Raw genomic sequence first — 26,181 nt, forward strand, 5'->3', positions numbered from 1 at the left:
TAGTATTATACTAAACTATAAGGTAAAAACATCTATGGTAAAATTATATCATTTTTGTCGTACATGAACGTGTTCATATAACATAAAATTTTACATTGTTTTGTGATTTTGATTTTTTTACATGAAATAATTATTGAAATATAAAATTATAGAAATTGGATGTATGTTAGTGATAGAAATCCAACGATTACGTTATTGACAACATTCCAAAAAATTAACCTTATACTGTAAATCATTTATGTTAAACTTTATAGATACCCCAATATTGTAGTGTAGTGAAAAGGGTAGAGAGATGGTCTTGTCAACAGAAGAAAACTCACCTTCAATAATCAAGGCATATGTAATACTTCAAAACAAATGTATTTATTGATAGTAAACATGTACAAAAAGCGTATGCTATTTTTATGTTCAATCAATCAAATACAAGTTTCCCGTATATCTTTCTTCATATCCAGTCTTATACTATCTATTTTGATCACAGTATTACTTGTTACGTGTTACATTGATACGTTTTTGTTTGTACATTCAGTTAATTTATTATAATGAAATTATATTTAATAATCCATAAAAGAAAAGTAGAAAAAAACAAGAAGCCGAAGAGACACTCCTTGTTGGGAAAGAAGTAGGTCCGGTGAGGACCAATTTTGGTCTCAAATTTCAGGTTCATCTGACGAAAGATTTTGAACACTTTTAAAAACTTGAGTGTCTATTTCAGTTGATTCAATTAGTTTCTGTGAAAGATTTTACTAATTTACCCATTAAAACGCTCCGATTCAAACTTAAATATGAAAAATCTATCAAATATGCCAAACAAATGTCACTTTAGATGTTTTTTGTCAATACTGAAAGTGACCACATCCGTGTTTATCCTGAACCTTTATATATATTCTACTACCACTGGATCGATACCTCTGCTGGTATCACTAGCTCAGTAGCCAGAACTTCGGTTCATACTTCACACATATATTTTCCAGCCAACTTTGTCATTGAGTTGTCTCAATGAAGGAACTTCCTGGGTACAATGGTTGATCTGGAGTGGTATTGATCAAGTGTGAAGGACAGGAAATTCATAGTAAAGCACACAATGAGGTTCAATTAATACGTAGGTTGTTCAAATTATATGAAATAGTGATACATCATCTCCATTTTATACCTTACGTACGCTTTTAATTGATTAAGATTGTAAAAAAGAAAATATTGTTGAGAGGTTACACATTTTTTAATATATATTAAAACGAATAGCGACGAATGTTGCCAATATCCGTTCTTACTAGCACGTCTTCATGTTGACTAAAAACAATCACATCACTTCTGTAAAGTCGACAATTTTGGGGGATTTTGTAAACATTTCTTAATTTGTTATACACATGCTTTTCTTCGTTGCAACCATGAGCGAGACTTTGGTAAGAGTGCGCATGAACAGAACTTTTAGTGGCCTTTGGATAAGGAGGTTCGTTTGTGTTGTTGCAACAGCTTATGTTGGTATTATAAATGTGAACTGTTGAATTATCATTGTCAGTAAGCGTTTGATAAGGATTCAAGTAACCAGTTGAATCTGCAATCTTTATATCTGATGAGGTATTAGATTCACTTGTAGTCTCTGAACTATTAATAATCACATCTAAATAGGGATTAGCTGACTGGTCGTCATGGATTATCACATGGTCGTTGATAATATCATAATGGTTAACGTTAGGTTCAAAGTATTCATGCACTGAAGAACTAGAATTATTCAATGAAATGTTTTCTTGTTTCGGTATTTCTTTTTTTGAAGATTTCATCCGACATTTGTGGCCTATATAACACATTAAAAGCAGTAAGATAAACCCCGCAACTGACGCAGAATATACAATATGTATTTGTTCTTTCGATAAGTCGAACTCTGAAAGAAATTTCAATGAACATAAAAATTAACAAGAAATAATGTTTTGCAAATAACGTAAAAATAAAACATTTATAAAGATGTATCTACATTTTATTATTTGGTCAAATTTATACCCTTTAGTATCTGGTGGAAGAGTGTTTTATGAAAACTCTTTCTTCACATAGATTAAGACTTTCAACAGAAATAAAGTATTGACACAAAGGTGTAATTCAGTTGGTCTGTGTCGAACAAAGATAAATCTGTGAGAATAAGTAGATAATGCTACACTGTTATTTACATGCATTTTTATTATCTTTGGTCATTTTCATAGCGAAAGAGCTGATCCTGTGACGAAGCACATCAATGGTTGGATCACGATGGTAAGTCCTAATCAACTGAATTTTATTGTGTGTATTTATGTTATAATCAAACACCACTGTCCCATGTTAGGGGAGGGTTAGCCCCTTCAATTTATTTTAACCCCACCAAGTCTCAAGTCAGAACCTGTAATTTAGTGCTTGTCGTTCGCTGGTGTATATCATATTCGTTTTACGATTTTGTATATATATCAGCTTGTTAGTGTATTCTTTTTCTTGTTTTTAATTTGTCATTTCGGAAGCTGATATAGCTGACTGTATGGTATGGCTTTTTGCTCAATATTAGAGTCCATATGTTGACCAGTAGTTGCTAATTTCGATGTCATGTTGGTCTCTTGTAGGGCAATCATACCACCTCATTTTATTTTTATATAATTGATTGATGACAAAGGCAGACTGCATTGCTCTACAAACTCACCATCACTATCACCGGTTTTTACACGTTGCTTTTCCGTCGTACCCCTAACCGATTGTGCGGAAGAACATTGTAAATTAACAGATGATTCATCTACAAACAAATTGTGAAAGAGAAATGCACAGAGTATAAATGTTTTAAAAATGAATTAGTGGTGCAAAACAACCGAAGTACTTTAGATTATATTTAGTGTTTTACGTAGTATTTTTAATTTGCTTGAAACATATTTATACAATTTGTATATAAGGGTTGACAAATGAATCTTTATTAGAAAGCAGCGACTTCAGGTAAGTGGGACAGTAATCTTTTTATTAAGATAACGCCCCTTAAATTCTAGACCACTGATTTGTTAGTTCTTTTGAACCAAACAAAAGCCTTAAAATTTCATTGTTGCACTCTTTATATGAATATCATAACAAAGCAAGTTTTTGTTATGCCTTTTTAGCATAGTTTTCTCAAAATATGTTTCTTAATTAAGTAAATAACGTTTCTACACCAATCGTTCAGTTTGTTTTTTCAAATTTTAAGATATTATACATGACATTTATATAATCGGTTATCGAAATACATTGACTTCGCTTTTCTTTTTCATTTTGATTTCTTTATTTAAACTGAGAGCGTGAAAAGGATTATATAATTTCATGTTGTTGACATTTTACCAGCTAATGTTTATATGTATTAAGGTTTCTTAACGTCTCAAATACAGAAAACTGCACTGGGATGCATCATTTTATCGTTGAGAGGTCCACTAACTATAGATAAAATTGAATCATCCTTATCAGATTTTATCTCATATATAATGTTTTCATTCGTCAACAAAATATCAATTTTTCAAAAAGAGATTATATAAGTATAATGTTTGTTTAATCTACAATTATGAAACACTATAATCTGTTTACAAAACTATCGCTTTATAACAGTATACTACCCACCTATACTTTGAGTAGTGCTATGGAGCTTCTGCACACAGCCAATGACATTATCGCACCTGCAAACAAATGCACAGCATAACTGTTGTCATGTATTGTTTTAGTCGTATATAACTATAGATTTGAACACTTGTGTATTATTTGATTGGATTTGGTTTTATAGTTTCTATAAAACCGAAAGCGTGTTCAAAATATCCCCTACTATTCGCTGTATAAATAAATTACATTGAAGAATGTTCGCTACTCTAGTCAGATATTCGGAATTCACTAGTTTTATCCATGCAGTGCCACGAAAAGATGTTTAACCTCACCCTTACTATCATTGTTTCCATTTAATTTAATATTGTTTTAAAAGCATTTTTTTGAAATCTTATGTAGTCTTTGTTATTTTCCCATAATTGTGTGATGAAGTCTGAAGAAAAACATGGCCGAAGCGGATCTGTTATTTTCTTTTAAATTCCGATATCTATATACTATCAATTCTTGACAGTTTTAAAAACACCTGCTATTCTAAACCAGAGTATCAACCCAGTAACAAACAAAACCATCCATGCAATGTACATGGAATAAACTATTGCAGCGATTAAATTTGAGTTTAACGCATTTTATGAGTTATTGTTTCTGTTTCTCCATACCTTTGTCACAACAACTATACTAACTTTTCATCTTTGGTGCATTTACATTTACGAATACATCTTTTTCCGTATGAATTCTCAGTACATGGTAAACAGGGGCTGCCGAATCGTGATGTAAATCCAATTCCACAAGCTGAAAAGATATAAACATTTTGTTTTGAAGATAGCATTGTTCTGTTTAGTTTGTTTATTAATTTTCATCAGAAGAACTTAAGCCAGTATCAGCCTTACATCAGTCAGCTAGATATATAAAAATTCTTCAATACATGAGAAGCTATTGAAGAAAGAAGGGCACACCAAAATAGCATAATCTAACCTGTAGTCGATTTTGTAAGAGGGATTTGAGACCTTAGTTTCTTAATAAGTTATCAACGAATGATTAAGAGAAGCATACTATCGACCATTTTAAAAGTGTTTGAATTCAGCTACTTTATAAATTTAAAACTTTCCATGTGAAATTACATAACTGAACATTAACAAGGCATGCAAAAACAATATATATGAACGAAACGTCGATTTGATGTGATGATAATGTCTGTAAATCATATCTTGATATCATTGCCTCGAACTATTAAAAATTTATCATTACTGCTTTGTTATCTCTAGATCTTTTATAGTAGTCTATCCTTATTCAGATTTGGTTAACTAGAAATAAGTTTAACTTTGTTCAGAATGAATTTTTCGTAGTCAGAATGTGATCAGCTGCAAACTGGATACACTTTGTCGATGAATATCGAATAGCTGGGTTGTGTTTAATATCGTAGCGGCTACAAATGGCTACGTAGATTTATGACTATTGACCGCGTAGCTAGCCTAACTGCTACATAGATATTGATAGCCGCTACGCGACGAATGGTGCAAAGGTGTAGCGTGTATGTTGTTATGCCACAGAGTGAATGATTTAATAGTGTATAGAGAATGGTGTAATGGTGTATGTTGTTAATGGGGAGTCTACACCATCCAAAGACTGTAGTGAACTTACCAACGCATTTTCCATTTTTCTCATGAAAGTATGAGCAGCAGTATTTACCTCTGAAAATGAAAAAGAAAATATATGTTTACACTAGACGACCAATCTAATGGTAAAGTCCATTGAATGTTAAGGTATTTGTACAGAAACAAATATTCCATTACAAAACAATTACAAAGGACAAGGTACGATTTTTTGGCCCCCTCTCCAAATAAGTTTATATTGATATCATTGATGGTCTTAATGTAGACACTTTAAAAAGTAATGGTTTTATTGTGTTCCGGTGAAAGGAAAGTTGCCTAGCAACGGTTTTGATTAAGAATGAAAATAGTCACATACTTTATCAGTACAATTCAAATATTTTCAAATAATATTGTTTAACCAAGAAGAACTCGAAGTTACAAAAGAAAATTCGCTTTGCTTTTGTTTACTAGCTAAATGTTTAAAAACAACCTTAACAACCGAAATATTGCAACGATTAAAAAATGGATGCTTGCCCCCTCTGCAGTATGTAACTTCAGCAGTTTTTTGAAGATTTTTCTTTTCATATGGTGTTTCATCCCAATATTCTTTCATATACATATTTTTTTTTATTCTTAATTAATTCCGTTTTGAGCATAGCAACGCGTGTGTGGCTTAGCAACAGGAAAACATGTTTGAATTAATCCAACTACAAATCAATTACTAGTAGTCATTTTATTGAACAAATTAAATTCAATGCAATGCAGAACAATGTTTAGTTAGAAATGAAAAGTTAGTTCAATTGTAGGTCACTAAACGCTAATCAACAACTTAGCTACATAACAAGTGCATAGCAACCGTGCAATAATAGGTTCTTTATGTTTTGTTAAGTATGTGAACGTACATATTGTTTAAGAATTTACTTCCATATACGGTGGTACACTATAATATAAACATCTAGATTATCATTATTTTTGGACGAATTCTATATCGAGCATAAAAAAACCCACATCTTGCTAAGCAATAGCAAACTTTTTTTTTAAATTGAAGACCTTTGTTTCAATGTGTAGGTCTTTTCATGGAAACAAGAATATAAGTAATTGTATTTACTAATTTGGGATGGCTTTGAACAGTTTTTAAAGATATTTCAAATAAAACAGTTAATGAAATGAAAGTGGCGTGACTTGTACAACATACAGACATCGGGTGAAATAAAATGTCTAACCCAGGCAAATATGAATTAATATGATGTAGGGGTGTGAATGTGAACGTGTCTTCTGCATGGTTACAAAATCTATGGTGAAGTAGAAACGACTTATCAAGGCAAGGGGGGCGGGATATACACCATTTTTGAGATAATTAACGATGCATTATATAACGAGATTTTACATAAGAAATTAATCCTATTGTGCAGTAAAAACAATGACATAGCCTGTAAGAAAATATATGATTTTAGGGTTGGACAATCATTTAACCATGAAAGAAAAAGGTCACAACATGAATTATTTTGCCCTTGAGAACAACGGTAAATAAACTAATGATATTAGACTGTTATGATTCGCGCGTCACTGATGAGTCTTTTGTAGACGAAACGCGCGTCTGGCGTATATACAAATTTTAGTCCTGGTATCTATGATGAGTTTTATGATATCTGAGTCATAGCTATACACTGTATGCCAAATTTCATAAACCAATGTACAAAAACTAAATAAGTGTTGACCAGGAAAAGTGTGTATGAGAATTAAATCCTGAAAAAAAGAAGAATGATTATGTTAAACATAATGTATCCATTCATTTTATCTTGGAAGTCAGGGGGAAATGACAAAGGCAAGTGAGAACTGAGGACAGAATACACTGATGTTTCTTTCACAATGCATTGAAATATGGAACATTTGTGTTACCTGTAATCATGATTTGGATAGTTGCAATGACGAACATTGGTTTCTCTTTCCTGTCAGTGTCGAATGATTTGTATATTATCATGTAAAAAGCATGTACTAGTATATGCTTATTTTGCATTTTGTATTTTTTCGTTTTGTTTTTGTGTTTTTATTATTTATTCATCAAAATGAACAGTTATAATTGGACATGCCAGTTACTAATAAGAGTGTATTAGTTCGGGTTAGGGTGAATATTTTCGCCTGTTTAAACGTTTAAAACATGCTTCTTTTGTTTGCAACTAGTCAGGATGCTGTTGTTTAGTGGTTGTCGTTGTTCATAAGTGTTCCTCGTTTCTAGTTTCTTTATATAAAGATTAGACCCTAGATTAGACCGTTGGTTTTCTGTTTGAATTGCTACATTAGTCATGTTGTGTCCTTGATAGCTCGCTGTTCGGTGTAATCCAAAGACTAGTTCCGGGTCAAACGCCTTACTTTGACCTACAATTGTTTACTTTTTACACGTTGTGACCTAGAAGGAGAGTAGTATGATTGGTACTCATACCACACCTTCTTATTTCTAATATATATTATGCAAACTTTTTTTTATTTGGGTAGATGTGTATGTTTAAGCGCAGATTCATATAAGATATATTTTTACAGTATGCACTCTTCAACTAAAAATTAAAATCACAAAAATACTGAACACAGAGGAAAATCAATTCGGAAAGTCCATAATCACATGGCAAAATCAAATAACAAAACACATCAAAAACGAATTCATTGTACAATATAATAAATGAATTGAAATGTCTAATATTGTGGATTCTGACACCGGCCTGGTTTTATTCAGTCGTTTTGATAATCAAAAAATTTGCTTAGCAACGATTACACTTTTTATTTTTTAAATCATCAATTAATGCATAACGTTATCGATACACATTGTGAGTAATTTTAAAATCAAAGTATAACTCTTCGTGTGTCATTGCCATGGTTTTGAAATCATGTCCGTAAAAGATCTAGATCCAACACTCAGAGTATCAAGTTATGAGAGAGTTCATTGCCTTACGTGTGGTATGTTTATTTGATATGAGATCATATTGAAAATATCAAAAAGTCGTTTTACAATGAAAATGAAATAAATGATGACATTAAAACTAAAAGTTACACTTTGTAAATACGGCTGTTTCTCAAACCACGCCTCTTTTTGGGAGATTTAGAATATTCATAGAAAATTAGTTTTGTTTACATACTGGTTTCCAGTTATGCTCTATGTGTTCCATCTCATAGAGACATAACTTGGGAATGTTACCAGTATACATACATGTGCATATGGTTTACATTGGAATCTGTGGTAACCCTTCATTCGAGGTAGGAATAGTGTTAGTTTAAACTCTGAAAAGTTCATGGTATATAAACGTTGAAAATATGCCACACAGCCCTATATTTTGACCTTTGGAACAAATTGTAGTGCATAAGAACTTTCAATTCTAGGATAAGATTTTTTTCAAAACTTAATAGTAAAAGTGGTACAAATATAGCTTTAAAAGGAGTTCCTATGGGAAATTGCATTGTCAATATTAACAGAAATGCAACCCAAAGGAACAACGATGCACGCTTATCTATTAACCTTACAGCATACTGCAATTGTTACACCAAGAAGAGAAGTCAAATCAAGATTACGGTAATTTAGTTTTGTCACTTCAATTCTTAAATTACAACCCAATTATATGGGGTTAAAGCATTTGGAATCATATCAAGTTATGAGATGTGCCCCTAATGCATACGCAGACTAGCTTATATTCCTTTCTGTAATTTGTCCTTAATGATTTTTTCACGTTTTACAACGTTTTTCGTTTGTGTTAAGTTTTTTTTCTGTTATTTTTGCCTCAATTATTACTATAGATTCATTATTGTCAGGACCAGTGAAATTTGAACCGTTAATGGTTATTGTTTTTGTTTCTTTTGTTACTATTACTTTATCCAATCTTATTAACATCTTCGCCAGTATAAAGCTGTATATGTATTGGTTTTAAATTAGATTATTCAATTTAAATCTTTTCTTTTCTTGAATTGTTTTCCCTTGCTGACATAATAAGCACAAATAAAATTAAAGTAAAAAGATGTCATGTTTTTTTTATACACTGTATATAATAATGAGAAACCTGTGAACTGCATTTCATCATCATGTATTCAAATTGGTTGATCAAAAGTCACAAAAAACAATTAATGCAGGCGCATCTGAGTTTGTCGGCTGAAATTGCTAAAAAAATTGTCTTTTTTGTAGACTTGTGTTTTTGTTTATGTACACATTGTATCTTCTAACGCTCTCTTTGATGTATCCTTTCAGATGTTGTCCCATTGTTCGTCATAATGCTCTTAGTGTTACATTTTATACTGTTTGTGGTGCCATTCTAATGTGAAATAACTGTATATAATCACAAGTAGATTTTCTATCTCTTACCTTGTCTTACTTTCACATATATGAGGTCCATCTAAACTTACAACGAAGCCAAATATAAAACATATCATGAATAAAAATGGCATCCTTTATTATGTATATGTTCTAAAATGTACTTTAAACAGGAAATTATTTATATTTACAAGATGAATCAATTAAACAATCATTTTCCATTACCTCAACTTCAACTTCCCGAGTATCTATAAGTGTGTATAAGTACATTAAAATTCTGTATATAGAAAACTGAACATCATTCCTGCACATTGATGTATATTGTGGTATTTTCATATGTTTAATAACCAACTGGTCATGCTCACAACTATGCAGAATGACATTACTATATATTGATAGCAGAAAGTAGGTATGTTTTGTAATTTACTAATTGAGTAATTTAAGTTTGGATTGACCTAACTATACGCTCTTATACCTCAGCAGTTATGTTTTATTTTATGCCTATATAAAATAGGAAAGTATGTCAAAATTTGTTATCAGGTACATGTAGAAATGTTTATGTAATTATGATCGTATTTGAGAATGGACAAATTATACATTGTAAAATCATACTGATTCCAACAAAATGTTGGTGTTTTTTTTGTTTGCAGTATATTCGACTGTTTAACATTGTATATTATTGGGCATGACCCGCTTAAAGGAGTAGGTCCAGTAAGACCCCATTTGGGCCCTAAAATATAGCTGTTTTACAAAATTGTTAAAATGTAAACTTTTAGTTAATTATTGGACAGTACAATGCTTCTGCTACATAAATATGGGCTGTTTTTGACTATACAATGCACATGTATCGGGTACTAGCACCATTAAGTCATGCTAAATTACTGAAATCTTCACAATTCTAGCATTTTAGTTAAATTTTAGACGGTTTTCGTGTAAAACGAAATTGGCCGCATTCGTGTTCATCCTTAATATTGAAATGTAAGTTGTATTTTATGATAATACATAACATATATAAAGGTTGAGGATGAACACGGATGCGGCCACTTTCATTTGTGACAAAAAATATCTGAAAAGGGACATTTTTCGGCATATTTGGTAGATTTTTCATATTTTAGCTTGAATCGGTGCGTTTTTTATGACTTAATCAGTTAAAATCTTTCACATAAACTAATTGATTCAAATAAAATAGACACTTAAGTGTTTAAAAAGTGGTCAAAATCTTTCGTCAGATGAACCTGAAATTTGAGGCCAAAATCGGCCCTTACCGGACCTACTCCTTTTGAGGTTTAACTTCATCAGCTACGCTCAAATGCATACAACTTGAAAGGCAAGAATGTACAAGTAAATGAACAAATAAATAGTTCAATGTCCGAAAATGGAAAGAAAGAAAAAAAAACCGATTCCATCTTAGGTTAACTTAAACTGATAAAAACAGTCATATTGAAAAGCTGTATACACTTAATGCCAAAAAGAACTAAAAAAAAATATCGTATCGCACTCAATGTAGTTGTCGAATCAATACGTATACTTATATAGTTATCATGTATTGTCCCCTATTTCCCCGTAGTTTTTATACTCCCAAATGTCAATCATCTCAATGGGTAATATAGGTTTGATAGCTATACTGTTTTGGCCTAATGTTGTTTTGCTTGCATAGGAGTTTTTGTGGATCTTCAAACTTTTTGTATTGAGCGTACTCGATAGAAAATATAGTAAAAGGATGAGTTGTACGCATGGTTATCATGTTCAGATGCGGGTTTTTCAAATACAATTATGAAAGCTGGCGTTACGGAATTAAATTGTACTAAATTTCTATTTTTATAAGTATATAGATTAGAAGTAGAGATTTTCATTGTGGCAGTGTGAATGTATTGCGAAAACTTCAGAAGCATTATTACTTCTGTTGTTTTTAAAACGATTGCAACTGCAATTGTAGTCGAATAAATAGTCTAAGCGAAAGAATGCCTGCATTGTAAATCATCAAATTCCAAAAGACCAAAATGTTTTGGCGGATTCAGATAGTTTGCAGTAAAGTCGTGTGATCTGTAAATTTACCAATTGTATCATATTCCTTATTGTGAGGTACATTTTGAATGTCTTTGGTGCTATGCATGCAATTACAGTGGTCTCAAATCTTTTGGAGTTTATAGTTTCCCTCAGTTTTAACTTGTTACCTTCATGTGTTTCTTTTTTATAAACTTCGCTCGCCTTGAACGAGTTGAACAAAGGTAAACTACTGGATCCCTTATTATTGCAAGGAAAGTTTCTGAAAGGAAAGGAAATGAGGTCATTTTTTTCAAGAAGATATGCCTTCAAGCAAATTTTTTTCATACATATCATGTATGAGTGTAACGTAGAATTTGGGTAGGTGACCACAGTGAAATTAGGATATCTACTGTTTCATCTCATTGTTTGGTTAATTATAATTATGTATTTGCTATCCTCACTCATTCGGCGTGAGAATTACTAGATAACTTAGGCATGAAATAGAAAAAAACAAGTACCACCACAATAAGTTGATCGATAAAAAAATAAAAGATTTGTGGAATTGTACTTAATAAAGACAGTATGTTAATAGTAGTATTCCGCTGTTCAAAAGTCATTCATCGGAAAAGAGAAAACTAATCCGTGTTACACATTAAAACCGAGTGAAACACATCTAATATCAGAGGAAATCTTTTGATTTATTCAGGTTAAGTGCATCGTTTTTATACACAGGAAGTTTCCAATACTTTATTGTTAGTTATGATTACAGTGAATTATTTTGCATTCAATGTAATAGGTGTCTGACAGAAGAATGTTATCTATATTTCAGATGTTTTTAACATTTGGTTTTAAGAAGTGTCCCGTTAATGGCTGTTTCAACGTTTCAACATTAGCTGGGTAAGATTTCTGGCTGATATATGAATAGTCATAAGGTTATTTGTGCTTATGATGCATTGCACAAAATAAGCATTGCGACTTTTATTATCTCTTCAGTGATAACCGAGGTAAAATTACTTCAAATATCAAAAAGTAGGGAAGTGATCATAACAACAAGCTTAAGAATACAATGGACATTATCTTGAGACATAAAAATCTTAAACTCAGGGTTTTGTCGGCTCAATGTTTGATTTAGATTTAGAAATATATAAAAGGAAAACAACGGAATAATAGAAACACTGGACAAAAAACAAACTAACACCAACATACATAGAAACGGACGATTTAATAACAAGTTCCACCATCATGACTTTGTGCAGGACATTTTTAGAAGAACATTGTGTGATGAACCTGGTTTTATGGTTAGCCAAACATCCCTCTTATATGTTTGCCAATGTTAAAAAATATTGCTCAAGTGACAATTTCGTGACAAAACTAGTGGACAAACAAACGAAAGAACTCTCAACACAGAGAAATGTATGAATAAATAATATGATTGGACATTATAACACGTGATCGCATAATAACAACGGACTTCTCCCAGAACACCACACACAGTGATGTATTTTTGTGACGTTCAACGTTCAACGTTTCAAAGTTGGCTGGCTAAGGTTTCTGGTTGATATATGAATATTCATAACGTTATTTGTGCTTAAAATACTGCACAAAATAAGCATTGCGACTTTTATTATCTCTTCGGTGATAACCGAGGTAAATTACTTCAAATATCAGAAAGTAGTGAAGAGTTGTTAACAACAAGAGCATAATGAAAATTGTCTGGAGACAAGAACATCTTAAACCCGGGGTTTTGTGCGGGGGTCTTAGCATTAATGTATGATTTAGATTTAGAAATGTATTAAAGGAAAACAACGGAACAACAGAAACACTGAACTTACGCAAACATACTTAGAACGGACTATTTAATAACAAGTTCCATCATCCGGACTTGGTCCAGAACATTTTAAGACGAAAATGGTGGGTTGAAACTGGTTTTATGGTTAGCCAAGCATCCCACTTATATGTATGCCAATGTTAAAAAATATTGCTAAAATGACAATTTCGTCACGGGAATATAGTACAATCAAGCCAGAGAAATGCATAAATAAGAAAATAAATAGAATAGAACTTTACAACACGTGACCAGCAAAATATCAATAGACATCACTCATTTACGACATCAAACGACACCACAAACAGGGATGTAGGTTCGTGACGTATACAAAATCAATCATATGGAGCGAGGTCCAAAAAGTAACAATTATTTTCACAATACACTATATTAACAACTAAGACATATGTGAAATGTCCCGAAAAACAATCAGATATAACACAATATCCAGAAATAAATTCATAATTGTTGGGTGTATACATACCGATAAACGTCGTATAGCAATGCGAATTCACGGTAGATAAAACCGTCATATTTGTTAATAAGTTACGTTCGGTACATTGCAGATAGACGACGTAGATAGTAAACAACACAACCTAAGACATTGTAAAAATGTCGTTAGTTAATTTAGACATAGCGTAAAGATCAACACATTCTTGATGGTGTCTGTAAAACTTAGGAGTGTCATTTTTAATCATTTTTCCTCATCATAACTTTGTTGTAGTAGATTCAACGTAAGAGCACACTCCAGTATATGAAGTCTATGTCAGTTGTCACTTTTAATTATGATTTACCATAAAAGGCAGTTTGGTGTTTCAGCTTAAACTTAAACCTACTTACAATAAAGTAATTTCATGTGTGAAGCAAAAACTACTTAATCTTCCTTCTATATAGAGTCAAGTGGAATAAAGTAAATAAAAAAAAAACTTAAAAAAAACCCGCTATACAAACTAGATGGACGCATTTTGAAGTATTGAACTGAAGACATTTCTGTATATCTAAAAACATATTTCAGTACCGGTATTAGAAAGGAAGTTTGTTGCTCTGATTCAAACTTAATCACAAGCTCTTTCACTTGGGATGAACACTTAACGATGGGGCGAGATAAAACTTGCTTTTGTGGGCTCAATCATGCTTCTAACCTGTGAAAGTAGTGTTACAGCACAACAAAAGACCAAACGATCAAACTCTGCTTAACTGAACAGATCGATACAAAGCACAAACACATCTAAGAATAACATAGACCATACGTGGCAGGGTTTTTATTCATCCATAACAACAAAAGATACACAAAGTTCACATATGTGAATGCTAACAGCTAGTTCAAAGCCAATAACAAGTTACAAAACAATATCAATTGGTCAAATCCAGAATCCAAAGGATATTAGTGTAAAAACGTCCTTAAAAGAGGGCAGTCAAACTCATAAATCTAAAACAAACTGACAACGCCATAGCTAAAAATGAAAAAGACAAACAGAAAAACAATAGTAAACATGACACAACATAGAAAACTAAAGAATAAACAACACACGAACCTCACCAAAAACTAGGAGTGGTCTCAGGTGCTCCGGAAGGGTAAGCAGATCCTGCTCCACATGAGGCACCCGTCGTGTTGCTTATGTGATTACAAAATTGTAATCCGGTAAATTGTCAAATCCTTAACTGTCAAAGAAAACACGTGGCAATGCCAAAATAAAAATATCGACAGATTTAATGCCCTTAAAGTATTTAACAATAATATTAATAAGTAAGAAGATGAGGTATAAGTGGCAATGAGATATTTAACTGTCAATCAAAGTTATAATTGTAACAGTACACTGTTATAGGTCAAAACACGGCCTTCAACAAGAATCCGTTGCTCACAGGGCCCCAGAAAAAAACAAGTAGAAAACCACTCAAACAGGAAAACCAACAGTCTGATTTACAAAACGAGAAATGAGAACACTTATGAAGCACTTCATTCAACGAAAACAACTACACAACATGAAGGTATGTACATTTCGCAACACGAACGGTGTAATATTTTGAGCCATATCTGCAAATCGTTCTTCAGTTACTTAGCTTTTAGTTGTCTATGTTATGCGAAGAACATTGTTGTATAATCCTTGATTGTATACTTTTACTGTTGTTGCAGTTTGTCAGTTTGCCGTGTACTTAAAATGTTTCATATATTTATCTAAGAAAGTTTGAAACGATTGAAGGTTTTTAAACCAAATTCTTAAAATGAGCATCAAACGCTTGATAGTTTTATTATTTTCGATCCTAACACATCTTCATAGATAAGTGCATGTTATTACATGTGACAAATTCATCCTTAATTTGTTATTTACAGATTGTATTTGGTTTGTTTCTTTGTTCTTTTGATTTGAAACGTATAATTTGTTCACATAACAGAGATATACAAGAAAGACAAATGCCGATCCCTATCAGATAGAAAGCGCTCTGTATATCTTCTACTGATATATTGTCTACAGAAGTTTTTTTCTGATCATCACAAAACTTCTGAGGCCATCTGTAATCTTTCCATTTATTGATCAACCCATATTCATGTAATGAGAGAATCCTAAAAAGGAGAAACGAAAACATGTGTTCATTAAAAATTAAACTCACATAGTAGGATACATGTATGTACACTACACTTCCACACAATCTTATAAAGAAAAAGTTTTTGTATTTGATAAAATGGTCTTTCGAAACATCTCATTGTAATTTTATTTGCTGTAACTCGTTTAAGGCCTTTTTCTGTAACGAAAAAGGAAAGTATGCTAGATACACTTACTGGAAATGTGAGGATATGATTGAAGCTTTAAACTTTCTGCTTGATAACATTTATGTACGTTTCGGCGATAAAGTGTATCGTCAGGTAGTAGGTATTCCTATGGGCACCAACTGTGCCCCTTTAATAGCAGATTTATTTCTATATTGCTATGAATCTCAGTTTATGACCAAACTCAGTAAAGACCCATCATTGTTACATTTGGTTGATACATTCAAAAATACCTACCGTTATCTGGATGATATTTTTTCGTTGAATAATCCAGAGTTCTCTAAATATACTTCAGACATTTACCCAAACGAACTTACTTTAACTAAATCTAACATAAACAGCAGCAGTTGTCCTTTTCTAGATTTAGACATTTCAATTTCAAACGGGAAACTTCACACTAAAATTTACGACAAAAGAGACGATTTTTCATTTCCTATTGTTAATTTTCCTTTTTTAACGGCGATGTGCCTTTGGCTCCATCATACGGTGTTTATATATCGCAACTCGTTCGGTTTGCCCGTGTGTGTTCTGATGTCATAGATTTTAACGAACGTAATCAATGCATCACTGGTAAATTATTGTGTCAGGGATTTCGATATCATAAATTACTTAAAACTTTTACTAAATTCTTTCATAGATACAAAGATTTGATTAGTAAATTTGGCTATACCTGTAGAAAGCTTATTAAAAATGGTATTTCACATCCTAAATTTTATGGTAATATTGTACTTAAAGCGAGGAAATCACTATGTGATCCTTGTAAACTCATCGAACCTTTAAACAAACTTATAAGTAAGGGTTATCGTACCAATATTGTAATAAGATCTCTGAATATAGTTCACATTGGCACTAATATTGATATTGTCATTAGCAAATTAAAACATAACTAAATTTCATTATCTTTTGAGGCGAGATGTATAGAGACACAAACACGTTAACTTTTATTTCTATAGAAGTCGCTCTTCACTATACTACTACCTGTCGATACATTTATTTTTGGCATTGCACAAGTCATGTCTTCTTTGACTATTAATGACGTTAAAATACTAAATCCCTGTGATGTGTTTTAGTCGATTTTAGTCTCTGATGCATGATTTTTTATTATTAATTGGTTTTGGCTTTTAACTAGCTGTCAGTAACTGCGAGTACTCTCAAATCGTATTTTCTTTTTAATTCGACCTGTTGATACTGTTTATAATGCTTTTTTGTTATTTTTTACTTATATGGATCTTGTCTGTACACCAGCTTTGATTATTTGTAATATCTTCAATTTTTCACTTATTCTTACAACATTTGTATAAACTTCAAGATTATAAAAAAGAACGGTTTTTTTCTAAAGTGAACATTGATTGGTTAAATATTTCTCAGTCATGTCCTGTTTTTGAATTTGTTTGTTAGCTTTTTGGTCATGAATGTTTGTCTCTAATATTTAATTAACTATGCATTTGTATTCAGATATCGCAGATAAAATTTATTCGTTCATTGTTTAATCATACGTTTTTTGATTGAGTTAAGTCTGCCAATTGATATTTTATCGTATGTTTTTCTTTGTTGTGATGTTATGCTATTGTTTCAGAAAAAGGGAGAAGGTTTGGATCCATTAAAACGTTTAATCCCGCTGCAAATGTTTGCACCTGTCCTAAGTCAGGAATCTGATGTACAGTAGTTGTCGTTTGTTTATGTAATATATACGTGTTTCTCGTTTCTCGTTTTGTTTATATAGATTAGACCGTTGGTTTTCCCGTTTGAATGATTTTACACTAGTAATTTTGGGGCCCTTTATAGCTTATTGTTCGGTGTGAGCTAAGGCTCCGTGTTGAAGGCCGTACTTTAACCTATAATGGTTTACTTTTTAAATTGTTATTTGTATGGAGAGTTGTCTCATTGGCACTCACACCACATCTTCCTATATCTATGTGAATGTTTATATAGATAAAATTATATCTATTAGCAGTCGGATTCGACTTTACTTCAAAAGGAGAATGATATAATTTGTAATTATTACAAATGCGATACAATGGTTGAGCTTTTCTTCTCTGTTTACTTTAAAGCAAAGCTGGTAATGCATTTAAAATCTATTCATCGATTCATATTGGTATTTGCTTTGAACTAGTCTACATTGACTGTCACTTTGGTATCTTTCGTCCCTCTTTTACGAGTACTCTCAGAACAGAACACGTGGACTTGTTTATTTATGTAATTTTTGTTTACGTTTCGTCGATTTCTAACCGTAGAAAACTAGTCAATATCATATTGTGCGCCCTTCTTTTACATATTTACATTGTTGCAAACATAAATGGCATGGTTAGTAGGTTTCTTTTTAAAAAAATAGTAAAATATATCTAGGACAATGTGCATAATTGTGTAATACTTGAGTAACCTGTTGTCAGGCATGGGGTTATGCAAATTTGTAATTGTAATGCATGGCAATGCATTACATTTTCCCAAGTAATTTTGCATGTAATGTGTAGTGCAGCCATTTTGCTTTACATGTAATTGTAATCTAATGCATTACTTAAGAAAAATGTTGTGTAATGTCATGCATTACATTGCATTACATAAAATTACTTTTCTATATACTATATATCTTAAACAGATTGTTGGAGATTTGCTAAAGCAGAATTTAAGATTTCTTGATTAATTAAGAACATAATCATTTGAAAATTTATTTTTTTTATTTGAAAAATATTACAGTAAAATAAACTCATCATAGATACCAGGACTAAATTTAGTAAAAGTGTTTTAATGTTGTAAAAACACCAATGAATACCTTGTCATGATTAAATAACAGAATATTAACATTCAGGAGCCTGTAATTCAGTGGTTGTCGTTTGTTTATGACATATTTGATTTTCGTTAAATTTTTTTTAACATAAATAAGGCCGTTAGTTTTCTCGTTTGAATTGTTTTACATTGTCTTATCGGGGCCTTTTATAGCTGACTATGCGGTATGGGCTTTGCTCATTGTTGAAGGCCGTATGGTGACCTATAGTTGTTAATGTCTGTGTCATTTTGGTCTTTTGTGGATAGTTGTCCCAATGGCAATCGTACCACATCTTCTTTTTATATTGTCATATAACACTAATTAGTTTGTTTTACACTTGGTCATACATCACGCTGTTTTTTGTTATCTAATTCGGAAATAAATTCTGAGTCAGTAAATTTGTTTGATTGAAATTTATAAAACAAATATATATTTATAAAAGTGAAGCTAACAATGGTTAACATTAGTTAAAATAAATGATAACTTCATCTCTATAATTTCTTTTTAGAAAGGATGTATACATTGAAACCCTTATGATGTTAAAATGTAATAGAATTTTAATATACTTTTTACTTCTTACTTGCATTTATTATCTATACAGAACATTTATTTCATTTGCTAGAAACTTTGATAACTTCATGTTGTTTTTCACAATATTTTTTTTTCGCCTAATAAAAATGTATTGTGTAATTTAATGCATTACATTGTAATGTTATTCGCCCCATGCCTGCCGGTTGTTCAGTGGTTGTCTCTTGTTAATGTTGTTCATACGTGGTTATCGTTTCTCATTTTTATATGGATTATACCGTTAGTTTTCCTGTTTAAATTATTACACTAGTCATTTTAGGATCCTTTATACCTTTCTGTTCGTTGCGACCCAAGGCTCAGTGTTGTACACATGGAGACTTTGATGGAGAGCTGTCACATTCTTACTTACCACATCTTCTTATTTTCATAAGGATACTAGTACCAGTAGACGTATTACTATTAGCTATAATTATACGACCTTTTTTTAAATATTTTTTAGCACCGCTAAATTTACCAATTGCAACAGTGGTGCAAATTTATGCGGACTTATTTTTTAAATAAACAACAAAATTTCATTTATAAAAAATAAAATGATAATTGTAAGAGCAAGGTGTTCTGTTCGTCATAAATGTTACTAACGGTTGAAAAAAAAGTATATTGCAATGCATGTTTAAAGATAAGAAAACAAGATAAAAACTATGTTGGACCGATGCATCAAAGCGATTAGGTATATTGATTTTATTAAATAATGCAATGTTTCCACAGTTGAATTAAAGTACTGTGTTTTTAACTTTTACATGTCACACTATTAAATGTGGATTATAAAGACACATTTATGATGCATACATGCTGGTGCCTTCTGCAAAACGAGACAGTAAAGTCACAAACATACTGAACTCTGAGAAAAAATCAAAATTGTAAGTTCCTAATCAAATGACAAAATCAAAAGCTCAAACACATCAAACGAATGAACAACATCTGTCATATTCCCGACTAGGTACAGGCATTTTCCTCAGTAGAAAATGGTGGACTAAACATCTCTCTTGTGTGAAGGTCGCATAAAATTTCATTATATTGATAACGATGCATGAACAAAACAAACAGATATAAAAAGCTAGATATAAGAAGATGTGGTATGAGTGCCAATGAGACAACTCTCCATCACAATTTGTAAAGTAAATCGTTTCACATTGCATATGTAAATACTTACGCATTAGACAATATCCTGACGAATGGGGAATTGTTTGCCAACGCAAAAGCAACTTCGTTACGAGCCATATGTTCGTTCAAAAGTACAAGATTACAATGACCTGCTGTTTCAAAGTCGATGTACTGCTTAGCCATGATAAAGGCATAGTTTCCGTTGTATAACTTTTGCAGATGTTCTTCGCCTGACTTAGACAGAACACTAGGATCGCTTTTGTTGAATTCTACAATGCCATTCCATATGGCAGCATATGTAGGAACTGTAGATTCCTGTAAAACAAGAGTAATGTTAAATGTAATAAGATGTTTGTCATAAACTTTCGAGGCAGCATTTGCTGATACATGGGTTATTTGGTGAAAATAATTTTTTTTTGTAGTAGAGAATGGTTTATGTTATTTCTACTTCGAACGAATCGTAGGAACGTTTGTCAGTTCAACGGCACACGTAGTACCAATGGGAATAACAAATTTCGGTTGAAATATTAATCGTTCAAACTCAACAACTGTGTTGTCGATCCAACCATCCAGGAAAATGAATATATCAACTTCGGAGAATATGTTTTCGGAATCCTAGCGATTCTTCACAGAGTTAAATTTTTCAAGATGTAAAACAAGATTTTGAATCTTAGATTTTTCTTTTTGTAGGAAATATATACATCAGGAGACGATGTATTTGATCTTTGTATGGAACATGGGAATAAAAGTGAAAAGCCCAATAAAAAACAAAGTTATTTTTTTTTACTGCAAATTATTATGATGCTGATTAAGTATTTGTGCCATAGATTTTTTTTTATATATTGTACTGTAGACGGAATATGGTTCGATATTCAAAAAGACGTAGTAGAAACTATATAAGACTATATATACATTTGTAATTGTTCTTTATGAAGATCTTTGTGAAGGTTAGAGATCCAGTATAAAAGATTGAAATATTCTTTGATCATCGTTTACCAAATTTTATATTGACAGTAAACCAATTCAAAATTCCAGGGACTAAATTGTCGGCTCTCACTCGACACCATTTGCGAGTATGGTCTTGGGAAACGATGACAGTCCATCGGAAGGGGCGATAAATGGCTGACCCATGTTAAGAGAGAGCCATATCTCTTGCACGTCAAAGACACCCTTGCAGATTTCGAAAAAAAGGTAGGCTAATGCCGCTACAAGGTAGCACTCGCACCCGCAAAGTGGAAAGGATTAATATAAGTTGCAATAACTTGTTTCCAAATCCACTATCAATAAATATGTTTGAATTATAAACCAGCTTATTAACTTACATACTATTCCAAAAAAAAAATACGGATTGCGTATTGCAAAAGATTTGGTTATCTTTAACTAACCTTGAAAACTGTCTGAAAAGCACTACTGCCTAAGGTTCCCCATTTAAACTCTTTTTGCTCAACCATTTCCTCTAGCGAGGTAAAAGGAAGTTTGGTTTTATGTACTGCTAATGATGCAGTAAGATTTCCACTATATACAGCTATGGAAACAATACAAAATATCCACCAACCACTAACAAGAGTCCTTCCAGCAAGAGATACCGGCAAAGGTTCTCCACCTAGTCAAAAAGTACAGTGAAAGAATATCCTATGCATCTTGTACAATAAAAGTGGTTCCGTTAATGTTATTAAATATATAGCGCCTTGAACACAATGTCTTTTTTACAATTATTTCAAAACGCATGTATATGAAAAAAGCTTTATGCAAATATATATTAGTTGATTACAGATTTTATTTTGAACTATACATATATAAGGATCAATGAGAGTACTGAAACAGAAATAATTCAATATGAAAGGAATAATTTGCACCAGTAAAAGTGTGGTGTTTTTACTTGTATAAACGGACCGTTTTTATAAATTTTATCTCATATGTTGACCTTTCAAAATAAGTGTACACAAACGTCTTATCTATAATATATAAAAAAGTAGATGTGGTATGATTGCCAATGAGACAACTATCCACAAAAGACCAAAATGACACAAACAGTAATAATTATAGGTCACCGTACAGCATTCAACAATGAGCAAAGCCCATACCGCATAGTCAGCTATAAAAGGCCCCGATAAGACAATGTAAAATACAATTCAAACGAGAAGACTAACGGCCTTATTTATGTTAAAAAAAATGAACGAAAAACAAATATGTAACACATAAACAAACGACAACGACAAAATAAGTTTCTTATTCAGTTGTATCGCGACAATTTGCTTTGAAGTACCATTGGTAACAGCGATATTACCAACCTGAGTGCCAAAACAAAAATTATTAAATTTATATATATAATATTTCTCAGCATATCAGATTGATTTAAAAAATAAAAAAAATAATGGTAAGTTCGAAGAAGAATCAAGGGCTTCAGTTCAATTAATTCGCTTCATGTGTTTTGTTACTTGGTGCAGTAGCACGTTTAACTTTGGCTCTTCAGCTTGTCACTCAACATCAAAGGTAGAAATTGATATTATTTCATTATCAAAGAAAATATTTCTGCCTTACCTTGTGATAAGAGAGCTCCATACATGTACCAGAAAGAATAGTACAAGCTTGGAGATTGTCGTTTTGATATTGTATGGTTTATGGGGTTCCATCTTTCTTGTAGACCGTATATAAATGATATAGCTATAAGTGACACTCCAATCATAACTATTACACTGGTCTCAAACGGTTTTATAAGTGTCTGCCATTTGCGCTCCCCTGGCTTGGCATATACTACTGTCACATGGTCAAAAAGAAATGGATAAGTAAAATCAATAACCTTCTCTCGATCAGAATTGATTGATAGTGAGGAAACCACTAGATCAGCTTGCTGAAAATAAAATGTTGATTATATATGTCCACTATGATGGTTATAAACAAAACATTTACCACATGATCTTGGCGATAACCACAAGTTAAAACTATATGATATAATCTGATAGTAAAATACATATTTGTGATACTTATTTTTTTAAGTAAGTCTAATGTTACGAAGAAATGTAATATAGAAATAAGGAAATGCGGTATATTTGCTAGTTGGACAATGTATATTTAAAGGACAAAAGAAGGATTTATACAACGTCAAAGTCCGTTCTAGACCTTTCAACAATAATCATACCAATCAGTAATTGGCAAACCTTTACTTTGTAAGTTAAATTTTATTTGGATAAGGAAAAGTTAAGTAAACATTTTTTGAATACTGTAGATAATTGACAAACCTCACTTTGAATCATGCCAACCATTCCGGTCCAAGTTCCGTTTGACAGTTCAGCACCAAATGCACCATCAGGGGGTATTATAACTGTATATCTAGTGAAACAAAAACTTTTACTGTCAGGATTACGACACATATTTTCATGTCTGCTTTCTCGTATAGTTATAAGTATAAAAACGAAGATATGGTATGATTGTCAATGAGATAACTCTTCAAAAGAGACCAAGACGACACACACATTAACAATTATAGGTCATCGTACGGCCTTTGGCAATGAGCAAAGCCCATACCGCATAGACAGCTATAAAAGGCCCGAAATGACAATGTAGAACAATTCGAACTATAAGTAGATATAGGAAGATGTGGTGTGAGTGCCAATGAGACAACTCTCCATACAAATAACAATTTAAAAAGTAAACCATTATAGGTTAAAGTACGGCCTTCAACACGGAGCCTTAGCTCACACCGAACAACAAGCTATAAAGGGCCCCAAAATTACTAGTGTAAAACCATTCAAACGGGAAAACCAACGGTTATAAGTGCATGGATAGGATATTTTTATAGTGCCTTTTGTTAACATACGTTAGTGATTGAAGACAAACACATAAACAAATTTAACCGCAAGGTGAACTTGAATACATGAGTTAAATGCTTTATAGTTCAAACCCTAAAGTTTGATATCCAGTTTTGAATAAAAATTTCTGTTGATATACAAAACCGAGCAAACTTTGTATATTTGATTAAATATGAATTGTTTTGAACATGGCTTTGTGATACAATTAAGACACAATTAAATTAACATGCTGCTTGTTGGTTCAACTTTGAAAATTGGTTTTGAATCTTCTCTTAATGAAGAAGTAACGATGAAAGAAGACGAAGAACATATTTCATTATTGAAAATTGAATAAATATAACATGGTAATTAGTTATCAAAGGTACCAGGATTATAATTTAGTACTTACGTAAAATTAAGCCGTCTTGCTATCTCGTTTAGTATGTCAAAACACAATCCAGTGTAATGTCCATCCTCTTGAATAATTGTCATTGCACCCCACTAAAAGTTTTTTAAAAATACTATTATTTTCTAATTGTACACTTTTTACGTCTCAATACAGAAAAGTTATTGAAATAAGACATACTCCATATTAGAATACTACTACCGCTCGTTATTGAAGTTACATTTAGCTGATGACATTGGCGCTAAAGGGTTCGCTTATACTAGTTTAAAGCTTTATACTAAGCTTTAAGCATGTGTCTTAACACAATGAACTAGTTTGTCATTTGTAAAAACATAGTCTGTGGCCGAATTTACATAGTGCTGTCCTTCATATGCATGATGGTTTAACACAAGTCGTTTCGTGGTTACTTTCATCATACTATCTTAACAACTTACCATTTTACATATCAATAAGGCATATTACTGACTGAATCAGAATGTACTTTAAACATTAACTATCTGCTTTTCACTTATAGACAAAATAAGTTGTGTAAAAATGCAAAATGTTTGAAGCGACCATAGTTATATTTTATCATCACCGAAGTCTAAATTATAATTCTAATGCATCAGTTTGATATTTCACATAACACACTCATACCACTTATTTCTATATATATCTACAATAGTCTTTTGGAATTACCTCAAGAGTAGTAACACGTAACATTCGTCCATTGAATCCATTTTTAGTGTTTGGAAAAAACTGTCCATATATAGTTACATCTCCATTTTTGTTTACGACGCCCATGTTCGACAACTGTCGACCAGTCTTTGTCCACATTAAAGTTTGTAACATATAAGGGAGGTTGCGTTCACAGCATGCTACCTTTAAAAATAATACAGCATTTCAGAAAGAAAAAAAAACATTGAAATATTAAAGCAAACAAAATTTATGGAGAAGTAATAAATAATGAAGAGGTCGAATTTTAGATAAATGATGCACATACTATTGTCTTTCTTTATCAAAGAAATACTTCAATATTTGGAATCTTGCTCATTAAAACATGTGAAATGTTTCAAATTATGGCATTCCACATAAATAAATACATATATATTACTCTCAGCATGTGTTGAACAATGTTTAAAAAGCTGCAATCGAAATAAAAGATCATAACATCTAATTAGTAGCATGTGTTTTTGTAAATTAGCGCATTGTATTTACCTTATGTTTCTGTTTTTCTGACATGAGATTGAGAAACACAATGTTATCAAGGTTAAAAGAACTCAGGTCGTCTTGACTGAAATTTGAATCACTGAATATTATCCATTTTGATATGTGCTGGACTCGTAACTGTGCCTCAACATACTTGTTATGAAAATCATTAGCCTACAATTAAAATATTATTGTTTTATCTTAACGGTATTATATATGTTATAGTAGTTAGCTACTCACCAGCCGATGATGAGTTTAAAAAGTATCAGCTTAGTTGGCCAATTCAAAAGTATATTTTTGTTACAGCAATTTTGACAATAGACCTTT

The 26,181-nt window shown here is 31.9% G+C and overlaps 2 protein-coding genes across 2 annotated transcripts; both read right to left on the reverse strand.

Annotated features, from left to right (window-relative positions):
• Positions 1–1,200: 1,200 nt before the first annotated feature.
• Positions 1,201–9,654, reverse strand: LOC139529854 (uncharacterized). The gene is made up of 6 exons (XM_071325793.1): positions 9,493–9,654; positions 5,203–5,252; positions 4,245–4,353; positions 3,589–3,644; positions 2,660–2,749; positions 1,201–1,882 (listed from the first exon to the last, which is right to left on the reverse strand). Exons 1-6 carry the CDS (start codon positions 9,573–9,575, stop codon positions 1,230–1,232), a joined length of 1,041 nt encoding a protein of 346 aa, XP_071181894.1. The 5' UTR covers positions 9,576–9,654; the 3' UTR covers positions 1,201–1,229.
• Positions 9,655–15,502: 5,848 nt separating this feature from the next.
• Positions 15,503–25,524, reverse strand: LOC139482760 (glutamate receptor ionotropic, kainate glr-3-like). The gene is made up of 7 exons (XM_071266828.1): positions 25,345–25,524; positions 24,670–24,761; positions 23,712–23,802; positions 23,014–23,323; positions 21,858–22,075; positions 20,522–20,787; positions 15,503–15,815 (listed from the first exon to the last, which is right to left on the reverse strand). Exons 1-7 carry the CDS (start codon positions 25,495–25,497, stop codon positions 15,575–15,577), a joined length of 1,371 nt encoding a protein of 456 aa, XP_071122929.1. The 5' UTR covers positions 25,498–25,524; the 3' UTR covers positions 15,503–15,574.
• Between the last annotated feature and the right edge of the window lie 657 nt (positions 25,525–26,181).

The sequence above is a fragment of the Mytilus edulis genome, chromosome 7, assembly GCF_963676685.1.
Source record: "Mytilus edulis chromosome 7, xbMytEdul2.2, whole genome shotgun sequence".
NCBI classification, from domain to species: Eukaryota; Metazoa; Mollusca; class Bivalvia; order Mytilida; family Mytilidae; genus Mytilus; species Mytilus edulis.